General features: G+C 41.2%; 3 protein-coding genes and 1 non-coding gene across 6 annotated transcripts; 1 reads left to right on the top strand and 3 right to left on the bottom strand.

Moving 5' to 3' along the window:
- The first annotated feature begins 1960 nt into the window (after positions 1-1960).
- LOC115624955 (tetratricopeptide repeat protein 25) lies at positions 1961-6583 on the top strand. 2 transcript variants are annotated; one of them, XM_030519808.1, is made up of 2 exons: positions 1961-2089; positions 5827-6583. In XM_030519808.1, the coding sequence occupies exons 1-2, from the start codon at positions 1961-1963 to the stop codon at positions 6457-6459; spliced, it is 762 nt and encodes a 253-aa protein (XP_030375668.1). In that variant the 3' UTR covers positions 6460-6583. The 2 variants fall into 2 exon arrangements, with proteins under 2 accessions (XP_030375668.1, XP_030375667.1); XM_030519807.1 differs by lacking the exon at positions 1961-2089 and adding an exon at positions 5118-5759.
- A 1360-nt stretch (positions 6584-7943) lies between these two features.
- LOC115624648 (synaptojanin-1) lies at positions 7944-13661 on the bottom strand. 2 transcript variants are annotated; one of them, XM_030519424.1, is made up of 4 exons: positions 13595-13661; positions 11578-13123; positions 9070-11323; positions 7944-8675 (listed from the first exon to the last, which is right to left on the bottom strand). In XM_030519424.1, exons 2-3 carry the CDS (start codon positions 13033-13035, stop codon positions 9083-9085), a joined length of 3699 nt encoding a protein of 1232 aa, XP_030375284.1. In that variant the 5' UTR covers positions 13036-13123; positions 13595-13661; the 3' UTR covers positions 7944-8675; positions 9070-9082. The 2 variants fall into 2 exon arrangements, with proteins under 2 accessions (XP_030375284.1, XP_030375285.1); XM_030519425.1 differs by lacking the exon at positions 13595-13661 and having other exon boundaries at positions 8486-8675; positions 9532-11323; positions 11578-13188.
- On the bottom strand, positions 8716-8841 carry Trnal-caa. Its single transcript has 2 exons — positions 8804-8841; positions 8716-8760 (listed from the first exon to the last, which is right to left on the bottom strand). It is a non-coding gene; the product is annotated as a tRNA-Leu (tRNA).
- A 2675-nt stretch (positions 13662-16336) lies between the features above and the next one.
- LOC115624607 (ceramide glucosyltransferase) lies at positions 16337-18897 on the bottom strand. Its single transcript, XM_030519357.1, has one exon. It carries the CDS (start codon positions 18490-18492, stop codon positions 17194-17196), a length of 1299 nt encoding a protein of 432 aa, XP_030375217.1. The 5' UTR covers positions 18493-18897; the 3' UTR covers positions 16337-17193.
- Between the last annotated feature and the right edge of the window lie 37 nt (positions 18898-18934).

Here is an 18934-nt window from a genome sequence, read left to right as displayed (position 1 = left end):
TTGATAATCTTCTATTAATTCAATATTCTTGAGCGCCGTAAATGAGTTAAATTAATTCGGAGGTTTTGCGATCATGTTGGACGACGAAAATGACGTATAATAGGATTTTACAACCAACAAAACAAGGATAAATAAATCCAAATTCATTCCAAGGTCGTTGTCGTTGAAGGGAGTTTATACCAATGGTTCTATTCGGCCATATGATGGCGATTTTAGATAAATTTTAAATCAATAAACTAAAGAAGCTGAGGTAAATTGTAATGCAAATCAAAGCCTTTTTAAAGGAATATCGATAGATCCAACGAATTATTTAATAATGGCATTTTAGTTTATATATTCTCTCAATATACGACAATTTACGACCAATTCGCAATCAACAGGTCTCCTTTGCATGCCAGGAATCAGCTCCTAGCAATAAAACAACTTAAGAGATTAGAATCGCGCAAGTTTTATGTTGTAGACTTAGTCAAGCATTGGTTCGGCTATATTGTGACACAAATGGAATTGGCGCAAGGCAATAGACATTAGAGCGTAGCCTACATATGCAAGGACTTCAGACGACGGGCTTACAAAGGTACCCCGACATCCATGTCGACTTAACTAAATGCAAATATCATAATTTTTCTATCATGTCTACAATGTCGTAAAGTCATGTACGAGTGTGATGGGCTGTCAGTGTCAGTTGCTGTTCGATAGGTTAAAGGACGATGGCTGGAGGGGCACGAGTGGGGGAGATAGCTCAAAGTTTGGCCACAAAATGTCTTGGTTGTAGTAAAGTTGTGGGCCTGCTTACATTGTTATGAAGGCAGGCACATAAAATTGTTTTGCCACGCCATGAAGGTTTTTTCTCCTCTTTTCCAGCAAATGAGCTAAGGACACGCAAAGGCAAAGACAGAGGTAGAGGTAGAGGCAGAGGCATGCACCCGAGACGTAGAGAAGGCGCCTACCTTATTTATTTACTCTAAAAACAATACGAGAAAATTAATGGCAATTTGTATAGTTTCATAAATATGTAGAAGTAAACGATTTTAACAGGTGAATGAGGTTGCTACATGCCGAAAAAACGAAGGGCGTGCGACTCTTTTAAGTTGCCACATTCACGACAATATCAAATACGGTAGTTTGTGGCTGTTTTTATTGATTGCGAAATGCTCGATTGGGGCTCTCCCATTCATAGACCCCATTCGAGTTGGAGGGCCACAGCCTTATCAGCTGCCGTTTAATTGGCTTTGTTTCCGAAGGCAATCATCAGAAACTCATTACCAAGGGATTGATTTTTCACGCAGCTCCAACAACAACAATCACAGCAACAAAGGCGATGATGTGTCATGCAACAAGCGTGACGTTAGCCTTCCAGTAAAATATGTTTTTTAACCACTTTCAAATATTTTTGCAAGAGCTATTCGAATTCCACAGCTGGGATACTAATATGTAATTAACTCGATTACATAAATTACCAAATACTTTATCAATTAGTATGCACAGGTAATTATGTTAAAGCTTAACGGGACTTGTCAGCGCATGCAAATGAATCGAGACAGACCCCTTCAAGCGCAAACTTCTTCTTGCCAACCATAAACAAACACTGCTGCAGTCGCCAACAACAGGAACATCAGCAACAGCTAACCAACGACAACTACAACAAAAGTGTGGGCCAAACGACTCTTCTTGCCTGTATTACCAAACACAGCACAACGACTCGAAATGGCAGGAAATTCAGTTGGAAAATGTCAAGCATGGCGAGCAGACATGGCGAGAAGGAATGCAGCATTCTTAAAGCGATTGATAGCTAAATCCTCACACGATATAAAATTGAGTGAAAAGATATACATACTTGTAGAAAACCTTTAAAAAAGTAAATAAATAAATAACTTAAGCGACATTTCAAACAAAAGTGAAAAGACCACAGAAAATTTCAATTCGTTTACTTGTGTAACAAATCGCAATAAAACTGTAAGAAATGCCGCGAAAAAAACCAAAAGTTGAAACCATCGAAGAAATTGAAACAACCATCAAACTGCTTTGCGATCAGTCAAATAATCATATGAAAGTTCGTGAATACTACAAGGCTTTGACGGGATATAATCAGGTACATATTTAAATATAAATACATAAATGAAACAGCAAATTTATTCAATTTTACTAGTTTCTAAAAACTCTATCTTATTCTAAGGACTCTTTCTTTCTGACCCAAAAATACTTCTGTAGCCTCGAAACATGTAAACTTTGCGTTTGATAATCTTACAAATCATGGATCAAATGGGCTTAAGGGCAGCACTTCCCCTAGATTTTTATTTCGGAGAAAATACTAAAGAATTTTTTTTTTACACGCTTACATTGTTAACTCTACCTTACCTTAACAAATATAAATAAATTAAATATATAAGAATACGGATACAATCAGTAATAAAAGCAAACAAGTAAAAAAGCTAAAGTCCGGTGTCCCGACTTTTAAATACTCTGTACATACATATGTTTACAATAATTAAAGAAAAAAAATGAGGAAAATTAAAAAAAAAAATTTGATCGTTTTTACCTTTCTCGGTATTCGAATTGCACATTTACATAGCAATTGCGTCTGTGTGAGTGTATGTATGCCTATGCGCATCTATTCGTGTCTGTGTAAACATGTTAGCAGTCAACCAAACAGCAACATCAACAACAGTCGCGGGCAGCGCTTGAGCAGCGCTGCAGCAGCAAATATATTTATGGCTATAACTTCTCGTTAAATCGGTCTATCATAGTGAAACTTGGCATACGGAAACATAATTACTAACTGGGGGTATTTACAATTTTAGTTCGAAATTCCAAGAATTACGGGAGTTAGAGAAAATCGCGATTTGTGGGGGAGAAGGGGGAGGGAGGGAAATTCTAAAATGCACATTTTCTGCGTATTCACATAAGGCATCTGGGACTAAAATTTGGTGTTCCTAGGTCTTATAGTCTCCGAGATATAGGCGATTATACGAATGGAAAATCGGGAAAACCCCCATAGGGGGGAAGTGGGGGGGGGGGTAAATCAAATAAAATAAAACAAACTCGTATAGCGTACACACATAAGGCATATTTGTGCAAAATTTGGTGTCTCTATCTTTTATAGTCTCTGAGATCCAGGTATTCATACGGACGGACAGACAGGGCTAGATCGACTCGTCTCGTCATGCTGATCAAGAATATATATACTTTGTGGGGTCTGCCACGCCTCCTTCTGCCTGTTACATTTTTCAGCGCCCTCAAACCTAATATACTTCTGTACATTTCATATACAGAGTATAAAAAATTTAAATACGTTTATGTTCTTATACTGGTCAATAACATAGTAATGTGTCGAAATTTTTTTTTACATATATACAATTTATTAAACTAGTTTTCTACTACCAATATGGCAGCTTAAGCTAGTTGAAAGTTAGGGAATACAAAAGTTGTCTATAGTAAGCATCTATAGAACGCACTTACATCTATGTATATACAATATTTACAATGATTTACAGGAAAAATGAAATTATATTTTATGATATATATTATATATTTTATACTAGGGATCTTGAGGGGAGAGAGTAGGTTCTGTAATCATCGGAGAAGCATAATATCGATGTCACGAGTTCGCATAAAATTGAATAATTGTTCATCCCAGGACAGATCCTATATAAAGAACAGGTTTAGTAGATCCCCAGCAATTAAGTGTAATGGCTACAACTAGTGCAGTTTGCTGCAAGGATACAAATAATTTGAATAAATTTATAAATTGTAATCCTATCTCTAAATCTTGTATGCCACTACTGCCTAGCACTCTTCACCTACAAAGCAAAACACTTGCACGCGTATACTCTTGCCTCGCTGAAAAAGGCGGAAAAATGCTCCCCGAAAGCATTGGCGTTTGCTAAACAAAGCAAGCTGCTAATGCAACACTAACCTGATCTCCACTAAGGCTCAATGTGGTCTATGTCGGACTGATATCGGCGGTACACCTAATCTTATCACCTACCGCTTTATTAATCATTTTTGAATTTTTAATTGTTTGATATTTTATTCAGTCAATTTCGGAAAGCGATTTACACGGTCTAAAAGCAAGTCAAAGAGTGTTTAGAATTTCAATAAAAGCCTTTTGGATGGCTTTTTCGTCTATATAACAGCTTATGCTTTTCCGAAAAGGTAACAGTTGCACGATATCAAATCAGGTGAATATGGGAAGTGGTTGATGGTTGAACTGAGTTATTTTTGTCAAAAATAAGTCACACGTATCGACCGAAGGGACCCAGAACACTTCCGCGGTAAGAAACAAGAAAAAACCTTTCGCAGACTCAGTTGTGCAGTTAAAAAATAAATTTCATCGAAGATTTTCGCTGGTTTTTGATCAAATTCATGCACTTTTTTGACAACATCTTCAGTAATCCCGAATTTCCGATATCGAATTTCATACTTCTTCAATCACGTATACCACTATACCACCTGCAGACTGTGCCACGAGATAACAATTATCACGATTCCATAAATGCTATTTCAATTTCTTATTACATATGTATGTTTAATTACATATAACAACATTCATAACGGCTTGAAACTGAAATAAACTGTAGATGGCGGCACTTTGTCGTTTGTTTTCGAGTGGTGAACTTTTCATGCGTAGCTCACGACAACAAGCTTTTGTTAGAAAGATTACATAGCAAGCAGCTTTTGGCTATTTGTTATGGTTGGCGCGTACAAATAAATTTAAGCCAGACACAAAAGATACCGTTGGTTCTATTGTATAAAGGATTTTTCAATCCTTTTTGGATGCAAGTAGTTAACATATAAAAGCCTGTGTTTTAATAAATAAACAAATATTGATTACAATTTTTTAAATACCAATTGTGTTTTATTTGTAATCCATAAAACAACGAAAACTACCAAAATATTAAATAGATTTTAATCAGGATCAATGGGAGAGTTGCTTTATAAGTCCCAACACTAGTTGTTGATAAATGTAATTGTTATGCCTGGCTGCCTTCTACCACCCAATTCACCGAGTAGCCACTAGAAGCACGTGCCATTTTATTTATTTTTATCGATTGGTAAGCCATTAGTTAGGCAGTTTCCAGGCAACAGCGCTAAGGAGCTAATCAATTACCGTTTGCTGGCAACTGTCAGCTAAGGTGTGAAATCTTCACACGCCTAGTTGAACAAGTTTTTCCTTTCAAGTTTGTGTAAGAGATAATAAAATGTCAAACGTCTTAAATACCATACTGGCCGTTGACAAGGATCAGGAGCTGTTGCAAAGCTTCATACGCACGGGCGTTAATGTGGACGAAGAATCGCTGGACGAATCTAAGTCAAACAAAAAGAAGGGTCGTGGAGCTCGTACCTCCCGTAAGCCGCCTATATGGGAGCGGCGTGAGTCGTACGTCGAGGGCAAACCTTCCGAGAAACAAGGACGTGATCGCGGAAGCAAGTTCGCAGATGAGGGTGAACCAGGCAGCACAAAGCGTGGAAATCGCATTGAGGCCGAGCTGCGTGCAGCACGCAAAAGAATCGAAGATCAAATCCTGAAGAAGAAGAAGCCCAAGGAGAATTTTGTGGACTTCTATACGGACAAGGATCGTGCGGCGGCCGTCAGTGCGGGCGCTTTCGATATTAAACAAAGCTTACAAATCAAGCAGAAGCAGGATCGTAATGAAGCTTTGCTTATTCCAGATGAGGCGGACATTAGTTCGATTATAGCACTGGGCCTAAAAGAGATTAAAAACGCAAATCCCGAAAATGCTATACAATTTTTTTGCAAGGTTCCCCTTTCACTAAACCCAAACCACTGTAATCGATTTTAAATAATTCAATACTTTCTCTTTTCAGGCCCTTGAACTCAACAGCACGGATATTAATGCTTTGATTTCGCGTAGCAAGTGTTATTTACTTTTGGGCGAGTCCTCAAAAGCCCTACAGGATGCTGAAACCGCTCTAGCCGAGGATAAAAATAACATTCGCGCCATATATCAGAAGGCCGAGTCGCTCTATTATCTCGGACAATTCGAGCAGAGTCTCATGTTCTTCCATCGAGGTCTGCGGGCACGTCCCGAATTAGCTTCGCTACGCCTTGGAGTCCAAAAGACACAGGAAGCTATTGAAAATACCATAGGCGCGAAGACCCGGGGAACCGTTGCACCGTCTAAGCCCAAAAAGCCGATGGATAATGTGAACAGCGCAAGGCCCCAGGTACGCACCCGAGCTAACAAAGCCGATCTGGAGCGTCGCAATGCGCGCAAGTTACTGGGAGAGCTCTGCGTGGACAAGGAATATTTAGAAAAGCTATTACAGCACCCAAACCTAGTGCGTGCTGATACCAATACAGAAAACATATCAACCTTTGCCAAGGAGGCGGTGGAGTTCTTAAACAAACGTCAAGAGTTCTGGCGCCAGCAACGACCCTGCACCGCACTGCCCAATCACAAAAAGCTGCCGAACGATGTGCTACCTAAGTGGTTTTAGACCCCCTGCGTCGAGTTCCGGTAAAAGGATAAATATCTTCACCGTATGTTTCTCTTTCTCCTTATATAGATGTGCTTCTCGAGGGATCAAAAGCACACAGTGCTTTATAAAGGACTATGTATTAACGAAGTTTCACAAAACTTAGCTTGTTCATGAAAACTCTGCACATCAGAGGCATAAACGACTATGCAAAGATTGTTTAAAATACTTTAAATAGTTACAAATCTTAAAGATATGCCTACAAAATAGTTTGTGGAAATGTGGAAATAGTTTCGGATACATTGAATTTTCTATTACTCAAAAAATAAGTAGACTTCAAAATCCCAGGAAAAATTAAAACAAAATGTACTCGTATATTGGACAAACAAGTTGAACAGTTCAATAGATAAGCGGCCAAAAATATGGCATTTGTTTTGTTTTTATAAAAAGTTGATTAAAATCGGTTATGCTATATAGTATTATGAGTACGACTCATAAATATAACTTACCGCAAACAATCTAGGGAGCCCGCTTAAATTTAAAAAAAAATCTTACCACAAAAAACTATTTTGTTGGTCATAAAAGCCACCATAATTTAAAAAAAATAGCGTTTTTTTCTGTTGGCTGTTGAGTGATGTAATGCACTAGTTATAAACCAATGTTATTAGGCGATATACCTGCCCATGTGCTCGTTAAATCGGTCACATGAGAAAAGGTTCCGAAATTCTGCTGTTTACTTCCATCACCTCTGCTTGATTATTTACTTTAGCTGTGTTGAAAAAATAAATTAACAATAAATGCAATTTCAAAACAAACTGTTAAATGTATTCCCTTTGTACGATACATAGTACCTGGCCATGCTTAAAGCTAGTCAAGCAATTGCAATTATAAGATCATACAATTGAAAGTCTCCAGGAAAAGCCGATATCTTTAAACCAGCCTCTCCAGATCAACTAAGTTTACCAAAGAGGCAAAGATAGATCAGTAAACAATTTGCTAGTGAATATTAAATTTATAAGTAAATAAAACGCTATAAATAACGTTGAAAACATGGCAATATTCTCATAATAGTTTTATTTTCGCTTTTATTTGGATTAAACTTTTTACATTTTTTATATTCATATGTATGTTTATGTGCCTATGTTTATTTAACTTGTAAATACATATAGCATTTGTATATAGACGCGTGGTATTTTCTTTGATATTCTTGTTGTTCGTATAGTTCATTTAACTAAAAACTAAATCAATAAAATTGTTAAACAATTCATTACACCGTACCATTCATATTAGCAGAATTTTGCGCAAGTATTTTAGTTTTTCATTTGTAGGTACATTATTTAAACTGCAACGCTTTACAATAACAATAGCTCTAAATACATACAGGGTGCGCCATCTTTTATGTCGGTATGCAGATATTGGATAACTTTGTCATTAGTGAACCGATTGACTTGAGTAGACCAGTGTTGAAAACGTCAGTTCAAGAAATTGTACAGAACCAAATTAAATAAAAATATCTCATACTTGAAAATCGGTTGTTTATTTTCAAGGATATTCAATGTTTGCATACCGACATAAAAGATGGCGCACCCTGTATATGGATGCATATTTGTAAACTAGTATATAATGAGCGGCACGTTAGCTTCAATTTGTTGTTACATGCTCGCGACTTGCAGCCCATTTCTTCTTGTAGTGTTGTTAATGCTGATTACTTGTAATATTCGACAGTAACATTTTATTATTTGATAATTTGACTAGTATGCATAAGTTTTTATGTATAGTAGTACTTCAATGCTTAACATTTCTTGTTTTATTTTTTTTTTTTTTGTTCAAATTGCTCTTTTTTATTATTTATATTTTTATTTTTTTATTATTTTATTTGGTGCAATAGTGTACCCATTCTGTACTCCTCCTAGCCAGTGATACATTGGGTGTAAATAGAAACAAAGAATACATGGAATATAGTGGTAACATTTGAGGGTATAACTTGTGTTTTTCTCAACTTCGAAAACAAATAAATACATACGCCTGTTGCTTACACATAAATTCATTTGGAACTGTCTCTATATATTTCGCTAAACTCTTGCCAAAATATATTCCTCCATAATAAGTTTTGAGATTTTCAACAGTAAATACAACAACTTGGAATGTAACTTAGCCAATAAGTAACTTAGTAATCAGATGTGGTAGTGGACACCGTATTGCGATTTCATTGGTAGCCGTATAAGTACTGCATGGTGCTGAAATCAGACAAATCAGAATAATATAAAAAATAAATATTGTCAGAAGTGGGATTCGAACCCACGCCCTCAGAGAGGACCAGAACGCTCATTCGGGAACCCTTCTGTGAAAGGCAAGATCACACTATCTTGAGTCTGGCGCCTTAGACCGCTCGGCCATCCTGACAGTTGGCAACAACCAATAATATATAGACTATATAAATGCTATATTTAGAAAGCTCAAACAAATATACATATGGTGTGTGGGAAGCTTTACCTCACTTCGATACCAACTCAAAAATAGATTTTCAAGTTATGTGGACCAGAGGTTGGCATTTGAGAGCAGACATTCGAGTACCGTTCTTTTAATTTGTAGTTTTGAAAACCTATCTAAGATTTTCTTTTAAGCACTCACCCCAGTGACAATTTCAATTGTTTGTTGGTCGTGTGGGCAATGGAGGCGCATTGCCGCTGCGGTTTGGTATCGGTGGCGGTCCACGACGCGTGGGCAGCGGGGGAGGCGGACCCATGGGAGGACCCGTCATGACTGGTGGAGGCCCTGCTGGCGGCGGATGTCGTGGTGCCGGAACATCTTCCTGGATTTCCTCGTAAATGTTGCTAGCCGTTTCATAAACGGCGTCTGCCGCATCTATCGGTTGTTTGGTTTGTCGAGTAGGGGTTGAGACGGGCGTTACTTGTTTGCTTTGCACTTGACGTGGGGGCGTGGGTGGTCCCGAGACCAATGTAGAAGCCTCAGCACTGCCAGCTGTGGGCGAAGCTTTGCCCGAGGATGTGGTTGAGGAAGAGGATGTGGCATGCAGCGGAGAGGCTGGCTCTGTGGGCGATTGTGATTTGGATGAGGGTGTTGTGTCCGTACCCGTTCCCGTACCAGCACCCACGGCGTTGCCCATGGCAGGCGGACGCGGAGGCAAAACCTGGATCGGCTGCAGCGGCGCCTGCATGGGCTGTGGTGGCATCGGGGGTTTAGCTGGCTTCGGTACAATGCTAATAACACCGGCATGTGGCAAGTGACGCGGCGAGTTCTTTGGTGACATAGGCATAGGCGGACGAGCAGGTGGACGCGCCGGAGGCTGTTTGGGGCGCTGCGGCAATTCTGGAGTCACTTGCTCCAGTTGTGCCTGCTGTTCCGGATTGGCGCACAGCGGAATGGTGTTGGTGGTGCACAGCGAAATCTCGTTATCCACCAGATGCTGCCAATCGGCAGACTTGAGTTCGAATACCAGTTCCAATCCGCACACCTGGGTGCTGCGCTTGGCTGCTGCATTGAGTGCCGACTCGCCATCGCGAAATGTGACCCACATGGTGTCCTCCACATAGCGCACAAGTGTTACCTCGCCCATTTTGGAGAGCTCTGCTATTAGCGCGGACATGACATGCTCATCATATATGGTTGGTCCATCCTCCTCCGATGACGGCTCATGCACGTGCACAACTATGGTGGAGTCTGGCGGCCCCAAGTCGCGAATGACCTGTTCGAAAACCTCACGCCGACGCTTCTGGTCAATTTCCATAATTTCTGCATCTATGATGGCAATGACAGGTCGATGATCGCTCTGTTTAAGCTCCGAGCGTCCGTAATGTATGAGTCGGCCTGCATTCCATTCTCCGCCCACAAAGTCCGTCTCAGCTAACGCCTTGCGGCGGCGCCACAGCACACGATCTGTCCAGGCTGGCGCCCGCTGCTTCTCCGACGTGTCGTAGTCATCACTAAACAGATCGTATTTATATGTGGGATCAAAGCTGATCTCACCCTCCAAAAACTCGGCAAACACGTTGCCCTGTTCTTGCTCTTTACGCAGCTGATCGAACTCTAGTACTGTGGACAGTTCTCCATTCTTTACACACTCCTTCAGCTCATCCTTGTCCATGTCAATGCGGTAGTTGAAGTCGCCACACCAGAACACCCAATCGTGTGACTTGAGCGTGCGTCCCATGGGAAAGGCCAATTTCCGGGTGATTTCTGCATAATCTGCATTGCGTTCAGCCACCTGAGACTGGCCAGCGGCAAAGTGGGCGCACACAAAACACATTGAGGTGCCGTGCAGAACAAAGCGTATGGCTGCGGCTCCCTTGTTTCCAGTGGCACCTCCCAGTCCCGTCTTCACACAATCGATCGCCACATCGCGGATGTGTGGCGCATGCTCCGGTCGTATGTATATGTACAGACACACGCCTACTAACTGCTGATACGTGAGTAGAACGTAATCATTGTCTCTGGAGATGGTTTTCTGCAGCTCTTCTGCCCAAAGCTTTGCGTTATCCGTGCTGGCAGCCATAATGTTGGACGCATTTAAGTCAACAATCTCCTCAAAACCAATAGCGTAAATGTCCACCGGATGCTCAGCATGTTCCGATGGATTATTTACATCTACCAGCGCCTTGGAACGCGCCAGTGCATGGCAATCTAGCAGCCAATCGGCCAGCGAGTCCTTGAATACAATGCTTCGAAAATGCTTGCCTCCGTTCACATTGTACGTGCCTACGGCGACGCGTGCCATTCGCGGGCGCACATATTCCGTATAACGTTTACACATCTCACGTAAAACTGTTGTGGGCGCATGCAGCATATTGGAGGGCAGCAAAATGCGAGCACGATCCGCCAGCTCTGAGCTCAGCGTAGAGCCTACCAACAACACATCAATGGCTTCCTGTACAAGAACAAACAAGAAACATTAATTAGTTTCACAAAGAATTAAGTTTCATTTATACTTTAAATAGCTGCCTGAATAAAGTAGGGCCTAGTAAGAGGAGGATTGTGTATAAAACAATGGCAGTGGTGGTGTAGGATATTACCTTTGCTTTTCAAGGTTCTAACATTCAATCAAACGAATAATTAACAACTGCTGATATACTGAATAAAATATTGATTTTATTGAACTGAATGTAGATAGAATTGACTCACCTGCTTGGAGTTGTCGAGCAAATTATTTTGAATTGTGCGTGCTGCAGAACGCGCACCGTCCATAAGCTTGGAGCCGCCTTGTATGGCCCCGGTGCCAGCATAGATTTTGCTCACCTCGTTGCCATTATTTATCCACATCTGACGAAAGATTTCCTCAAAGCGAGAGACATTCTGTTGCTTCCCGCCCAGCTTAAGCGCCTCCAGTTGCAGGTTGAGTGTCTCTAATCCTAAATACGTTTGGACGCAGTTCGTGCGATCGAGACAGTCCAGACAATTGGTGCGCACCACGCCGAACTGCTCGCGGAGTACTTGGCCCCCGCAGGCATGAAAAATTCCATAGTTCGCACCACAGGCTATAACGCGCTCCTTGAGCTTGGCCAACGCTGAGAAGTTTCCGCCACGACACTCTTGGTGATAATCAAAGATCACATGCGGCACATCTTTATGGGCGGACATGCCATGATGACGCTGGAACTCATTGCTCAGCATCGCCTCACCCTCCTTGCTGCCAATAAGAGAGCTGCCTAGCAAATTGATAATGGTGTGGTAGCCGTAGCGCTGTCGCATCATATTCATGTGCCGATCAAAAGCAGCGGCCGATGTTTCAAATCCACGCGACAGCTTCACCTTGTGCGAGCCCACCTGCACTCCTGGCTGCTCCCAGAATAACGGCACTGAGCCGCGTGTCTGAACATGGCTCGTGACCTCGCCATCCACATAAATGACCTGCTCCGTCTCCACAAAGTTAGCCACATAGCCCTCGTCGTTGGTGCCGCGCACATTGAAGCGGGTGCCGGCACGCTCGCAGCTCAAACGAGAGATGATAGCAGCGCGAGCTTGCTTGGCGCCTATATAGACAGTGCGAACTTCAACAGAGCCGCACATGGTCTGCAGCAGCCACGACTGGCAATCAATGCCAAAGCGCAACATGTGGATGTGCATCATGCGATTCCAAAAGAAGCGATTGTCGGTCTCTGCGGTTTGCTGGCGTCGTTGCGCACAGAGCGTAATGTCAAACTTGGTTGATGGGGAACCGGCGGCCGCTGCACTGACATTGGCATGGGCGAAATAGAAGGTTCCTGAATTGAGCAGCTTGCGCACCTCGCTAATCTTGTCCTCGTTGGGCGCCGCATTCTGCAGCGATGCGAACGTCGTCTGGGTGATGCGAAAGATCTCCACATCGCCTATCTTGCCCATAGACACACAGCCAGTCACGAGCACCAGGAAGAGCACTGTGCTCTCGCCCGCATTGAGCTGCAAGACGCCCAGGCAGCCGTAGGCATCACACACTTTGGTGTATTGCTTGCGGATTACATCCGTTTCCTGTTGTGTTAGCAACGCAACAGCATGCGACTCAAATAGTATGCTCTCACTCTTGTTGCGATGCTCCAGCAGGACGCTGTGGGGCGACGGCGCAATGGATTTCTCCAGCACACGTATAACTTTGGACATGGCCATGGCTGTGCCCTTTTGCTACGCTAGTGGCGAGTGTGCGTTCAATCGATTCTTGTTGAGTAACCTTTTTGCACTGGCTCGGCTAAGACATCTGCGAATGATATTTCAGATTCACTCATTAAAAATCCATAAAAATTGCTGCTCTGTCGAAGATCAATCAACAAATGCTTCCACACTTAAACCACTTTGGCATAAACACATTTCTTTTACTACTTAGCCCGTGCCAGTGCCCAGCAACTGAGCCGAAAATTCCTCCCCTTTAAAAACGCCCACCAACAAGACACACACGCATGCACTTTTCAAATGGCGGCCACGACACTGACAATGAGAGCACCAGCTGTGGCGCCTACCCAATAACCCCCCAACCGACAACAGTTCTAGCGCCACCCACAAGCTGCTACATTTTGTATATCTGATAAACACTTTGTTGTATAGATTTTTCCACAAGTTTTTTCATCGCCTCTTGCTCGGCTTTTTCGCAATGCCGCAGATGCATTTTATAATGTACATTGCTGAGGACACAGTGAGTTATTCTTTTCCGAACAATTGTTATATTAAATACCTTAAATTGAACTATTAAACCGAATATATTACGCCGCACAGTAGATGTTTTTTGCAAAAATTAAACGAGTGTGACCAAATCGCATCACAAGCGAAAACAGCTAAAAGTCGACAGAATTGCCATTGCTTATCGATATCATGCTACTATCGATGACGTTTATTTTAAATTGTCGAATTGATAATGTGCACTTGGATCAAAATCTGATAAGATGTAATGCACTGTTAAAATTGTGTTTCGTAGCTACAGGTGCTCCAAACTTTTGGAGGAACGCAATATGAACATACTTATTTATTTAGAAAATGTGTCATCTAAATACAAATAATTAATACTTGAATGCCCCCTTTCGCGTGCCAAAATGTACACACACACTTGATCACATACATATGTTCCATTTCGCTGATAAGCACAACCGCAGTGGTTTTCCAATTGCTGGCTCACCGAGCCCAAAGGGACGCCATTTGTGCGTATGCTTGAAACTTATTCACGTGCTTTAGACGAAGACTGTGGTGGGCCGAGTGCAAACGACAGAGATTAGATTATCGCAAGCCCGTTAGGTGCAAAGCACGAATAGATGGGGCTGCAATCTGTTTTGCCTGACTCGAAAATTGTGGGCCAGGAAACTACGGTATTTACTGAGACGGAGCGTCGTGATTCAGTGAATATACATACATACATACATGTGTGCATATTTGTATGTGCATAGCCCACATTCATAGAAAAATCAAACAAGAGTTACATACATATGTATGTATGTATTTATTTTGGTCATCTGGTATTATTTTATTTTATTGACTAGCTTTAGCTTAGATACAAATAAGTTTTAAAAAATATGAAATTTATGTTCATGTATTTGTAAATCATTTTCAAATACATAGTATGAACTAAGTTGTCGTCATTATTATTCTTATTATTGGTAATTTTTGTTGTTTGCAGCTAATCAAAAAATGCCTGCCCATTTTAATAACAAAATAACATTGAACACATGCCAAGTCACATATTAATTGTACACAAAATTGTTGCCCCCGTTAATTTGTGTCGCAGCGTACAATAAATACAATTTATTTAGTATGTAGGTTTAAAACCTTCCTTTGAATTCTAATCTACATAAGTAATTGAGTTTGCGTTTGCAGCTTAAGCAACGAGAGAGAGCGCCCGAAATAAATTTGGAAATCAATCAAAGCAGAGAATACTATGCTTAGTATTGCTTATCAACTGAAATCGGTTTATTATTATTATTATTGGCGGAAATCTCGAAACAATATGTATGCATGTATGTTTGTGTGTAAATATTATTGTGGCCACAAATCAAATTCATCCAATATTTGTATACAGTGCCCTACATACATACATATGTATGTACATAAGTACTAGCTTAAAATGTTTTGGTGTAGAACATGAATTAGCTATGGCCAACGTCATTGCCAACTAGGCGCTTTAAATGTTTTCAACTTTTTTAAATAGTATGTATGTATGTTGGTATAGGGTTCTGTTCATTTCTACATACATACATGTGTATGTTTAAATTCAACTACTTTTTATCAAAGCTAAGTATTAGGGTGTGTTGATGTCTTAATTCATAAGATGTCAACAACGAGTTCGGTTCATCCATTTATCTGCCTCTCTGTGTGCTTTGCAACTGATATGCCTATCTTTCTATCAATATCGCTCTCTCCCTCGGCTTTCTTAACCTTAAACCATTCTACAAGTATGCAATCACACACACTTACATATGCATGTAAATACGTATAAGTATGTGTATGTGCATTTTACAAATATTCTTATTATTGTTGCTTATATTTCATTACATGCAGCTGATAATCTGCAGTTCTTGTTGTTGTCATGTGAGGGCCGCATGAGTCACATGCTCGGTTCAATTGTTTCTTCATGTGAATATGTATGTATTGAAATAGGTTTAATCAATAGAGTTGAACATTCTAGATCAACTAGTCTTGAGATGGTTTAACAAATAATACATACATATACTTGTATTAGTTCAGTTCAAAAGCTAAAACTTTTAAAAATATAAAACTACGTTTTTCACTATCTTTGGAGCAAACATTAGCTAAAGCTATATGTATTACAATATCCAAAATATTTAAAAAGAAAAATATAATAGTTCGTTTTTGTATTATCGGCATATTATTTGTATTTAATACTAACTTAAAAGATAGTGAAAATACGGCTTAAATAAGTGTTCAGAAATAAGTACAACTCTATCGATTTACAATACAATTTTGTTTCAGGACAACATCGGCTTAAATATGTACCTTAACAATCCTATGTACTTGTATGTATGTTTTTCATTACTAGAGTTCATCATATAAATTGCTTGCTGTAATACTATTTTTAGCGGGGAGTTCTTCAACTGCCTATTATGTGATATTTAATGTCTTCACAAGCTTCATTATATTATAACATAATTTAATTAATGTACATGAGCGTTTAGCCTTTGAACCCGCGCCCATATGATCTAGCTACAGTGGCTGCAGAAAGTTAAGCCCCAAATTAATGACGCATGTGACACAAGCAATTATTAAGTAACCGAGCAGTGCGCAAAGTAATGAGATACCGAATACAAACATACAAATCCCGGGCTTTCCAAGCACGTTGGATCGCTGCTGATTCATCCTCAAAAAAAAAAAACAAATACCAACAAAATCTATTCAGGCCGACACAAGCAACTGATAACATGCGATTACAAAATCTAAGCGTTGTGATAAAAAAAATCATAAATCATTTGCATGAAAATTTAAAGTACATTTATTCGATGGCATTGATTTTTCTTTTCTTTTAGCAAAGTTTTATGTACAAACGGAAAATAAATGAATAATAATAATAATTATAATGTGCTTAGCAATGATACATTAATATGTAATTTTAGTTAGCTAGATTCGTAAAAATAACGACAACAACAAAGCCTAATAATTCTCAATAGTGCACCCATACGAATAACTAAAGGGCGCACAAAAAAAAAACTATATTAATAATAAAAATACGAACTATGATTTATGATATACATATGTAGATATATACAACAGCAAACAACTTTTATGGCTTAAGCACTACGTATTGGATATTTAAGTTAGAGTTGAGTTCAAGATTGTGCAGTCTGCGTCTGTGTCGTCTCGGAGTGTTGTGTTGTTGTGTGTGAGTGGGTGTGGGTGAGCAACTTTAGCGCCTACTGTAGCCGTAACCAGCGCAAGTCCACGAGTTTATAATTATTATACATACATTAATAAGGTTTAAAGGCGAGCTCATACAGGCACCTACATTCAAATGAACATACATAAGTACTTACTTGCATACCAGCATATGCAAATTGCCAAAATTATTGCCTGAATTCAAAAGGTTTGTCATGTTTTCACGCAAATTGGAATTAATGAATTTCTTTGTTTTTTGTATTTGCCTGTGTGAACTTACCAAGGATCGTGTAGTGTGACTAAATCCTCAAGTTTAGCTAATAATACTACTAAACGCTATGAACGCAGTCATTACCCGCATTTTTACCATCAGAATTCTCATTTATATGCGGCACTCCCCATTACTTATAGAAAATGTAACAATGGCTTAACTACCGGACAGAGGACCCGGTGCAGCTGCTACGAAGCCAGAAGTCGTTGTTTGGCTGCTCCGGAGGTTGTCGTTGCTCCTCCTGCTGCTAACGTTGGCGCCGGCTGAAGCGGTTCGAGACAATCGGCGGGCGGGCTAGAGTTGCTGGGTCTGAGCTCGTACGCAATGCCGCCCCAGTGTAGTTTATAGGTGCGAGTGCGCCAACGTATGGCCGGATTCCAGAGCGCGTGCAGAAAGAGATACGGACCAGTTACCTCGCGAAACAGCCAGCCAATGACGAACTCGAACTTGTGAAAGGGCACCGAGCCGTGCTGCACAATCGAGAGGAGCAGCCAGTCGGAAAGAAACCAGCATAGTATGTGCACCAGATAGAAGACGAGCGGATCCCAGGCCAGGAGTAAGGATGCTGACCAAGCCGCCAGTGCTCCGAGCAGCATGCACTCGGACAATGGCTCCAGCAACATTGTCGTTGGGACCATGGCCACGCGCAGCTTGGCCCAGCGTATGAGACGAGCTTGAAAGCTGCCAATGTCGCAAAGGCCGCTGTTCTGAAGGGCTGGCTGATTGGAGATACGCATCTTCCAGCCTCGTTCCGTCACGCCCTTGGCTATGAAAAAATCTTCGGCCAGATAACATCCAAAGGCGCGTAGGCCGCCCAGTTCGTCGATGACAGCTTTGCGCAACAAGCAGGACATACCAGTGTGGCAATTGATGCCCAGAGCATCGGCAGACAAATAAATACGCGACTGCACTGTGCCGAAGAATACCTTCTCGAAGGTAGCCGCGAAACCGTCGCGATCACAGGTGAAGGGCATTTGATGCACCAGCGCATGCTTATCCGACATGTTCTGGACCATGTCCAGCAGAGTGTCGTTTTTCATTTTAATGCCACTATCTGATATCATTACGAAATCGTATTTGGCCGCCATGTATCCAGGATGGATGTTGTTTATTTTTGGGTTCACACCCACATTCGAGCCGCCGACAAAGAGTTTGGCGTCCATTTGTGGATACTTATCGAGTAGTGTCTCCACCAGCTTTATGGCTGGATCGTCCTTGTCCTCGACGCAGAAGAGCAGCTCGTATAACGGATAATCCATGGTGAAGAACGTTTCGAGATTGTGCTGCAAATTGGGATCCACACCCATCAGCGGTTTCAGTATGGACACTCCCGGCAGTGGCGAAGATTCTGTAGGCAGCTTACACGACTTTTTGTGCAGCTTATACTTTCCATAGCAGATGGCAATCAGATGCACACACCAAGTGCCAAACCAGAAAATCATAAAAAATGCTGCGAAGCCGTACAGAGGCCCTGGTAAGTGTGACATGCTGTGTCTCTGCCTGTGAGTGTGTGTGTGTGTGCGTGTGTGTATTGTGGGTGGGCTGCTGTGGTTAGTTGGTGTGCATTTGCATTTGTAGCGTAGCGCACCAGTTTGAAGCAACTGGCGTATTCTCCCCTGCTACTGATATATACAAGTTAATGTTAAACCTACATATACTCCGCCTCTCTGTCTTTCTTTATCTCTGTCTCGGACTCGTTTACTTTTGTCGTTTCGTCGAGGTTGAGTCAGCATGCCCCGCGCGCGTTTGTTATCAGAACTGCTGACACTTAATTTTCGTGGCTATGCCGTCATAGGCGTTTTCGTTTCTCGCACATCGATCAGTGTTTTTCACGTAGCTAACATTTTGCAGAATTTTCGCGACAGCGTCGTACTCCCTGCCCATTAAACTCTGAACAGTGCGTATAGTGTGTACAAAACGCGGAAGTAC

This window comes from Scaptodrosophila lebanonensis, unplaced genomic scaffold, assembly GCF_003285725.1.
Source record: "Scaptodrosophila lebanonensis strain 11010-0011.00,11010-0021.00 unplaced genomic scaffold, SlebRS2 tig00000061-arrow-pilon, whole genome shotgun sequence".
Classification (NCBI taxonomy): domain Eukaryota; kingdom Metazoa; phylum Arthropoda; class Insecta; order Diptera; family Drosophilidae; genus Scaptodrosophila; species Scaptodrosophila lebanonensis.
The sequence above is the reverse complement of the archived record's forward strand: the minus strand, read 5'-3'. Positions and strand labels throughout refer to the sequence as shown.

Excerpts from the sequence above, each read along its gene's own strand:
- LOC115624607 (XM_030519357.1), bottom strand. The coding sequence starts at position 18,492 with ATGTCACACTTACCAGGGCCTCTGTACGGCTTCGCAGCATTTTTTATG.
- LOC115624648 (XM_030519424.1), bottom strand. The coding sequence starts at position 13,035 with ATGGCCATGTCCAAAGTTATACGTGTGCTGGAGAAATCCATTGCGCCG. Across the intron at positions 11,324-11,577 it reads TGCTCGACAACTCCAAGCAG|GAAGCCATTGATGTGTTGTT; the intron begins GTGAGTCAATTC and ends GTTCTTGTACAG.
- LOC115624955 (XM_030519807.1), top strand. The coding sequence starts at position 5,199 with ATGTCAAACGTCTTAAATACCATACTGGCCGTTGACAAGGATCAGGAG. Across the intron at positions 5,760-5,826 it reads CTATACAATTTTTTTGCAAG|GCCCTTGAACTCAACAGCAC; the intron begins GTTCCCCTTTCA and ends TTCTCTTTTCAG.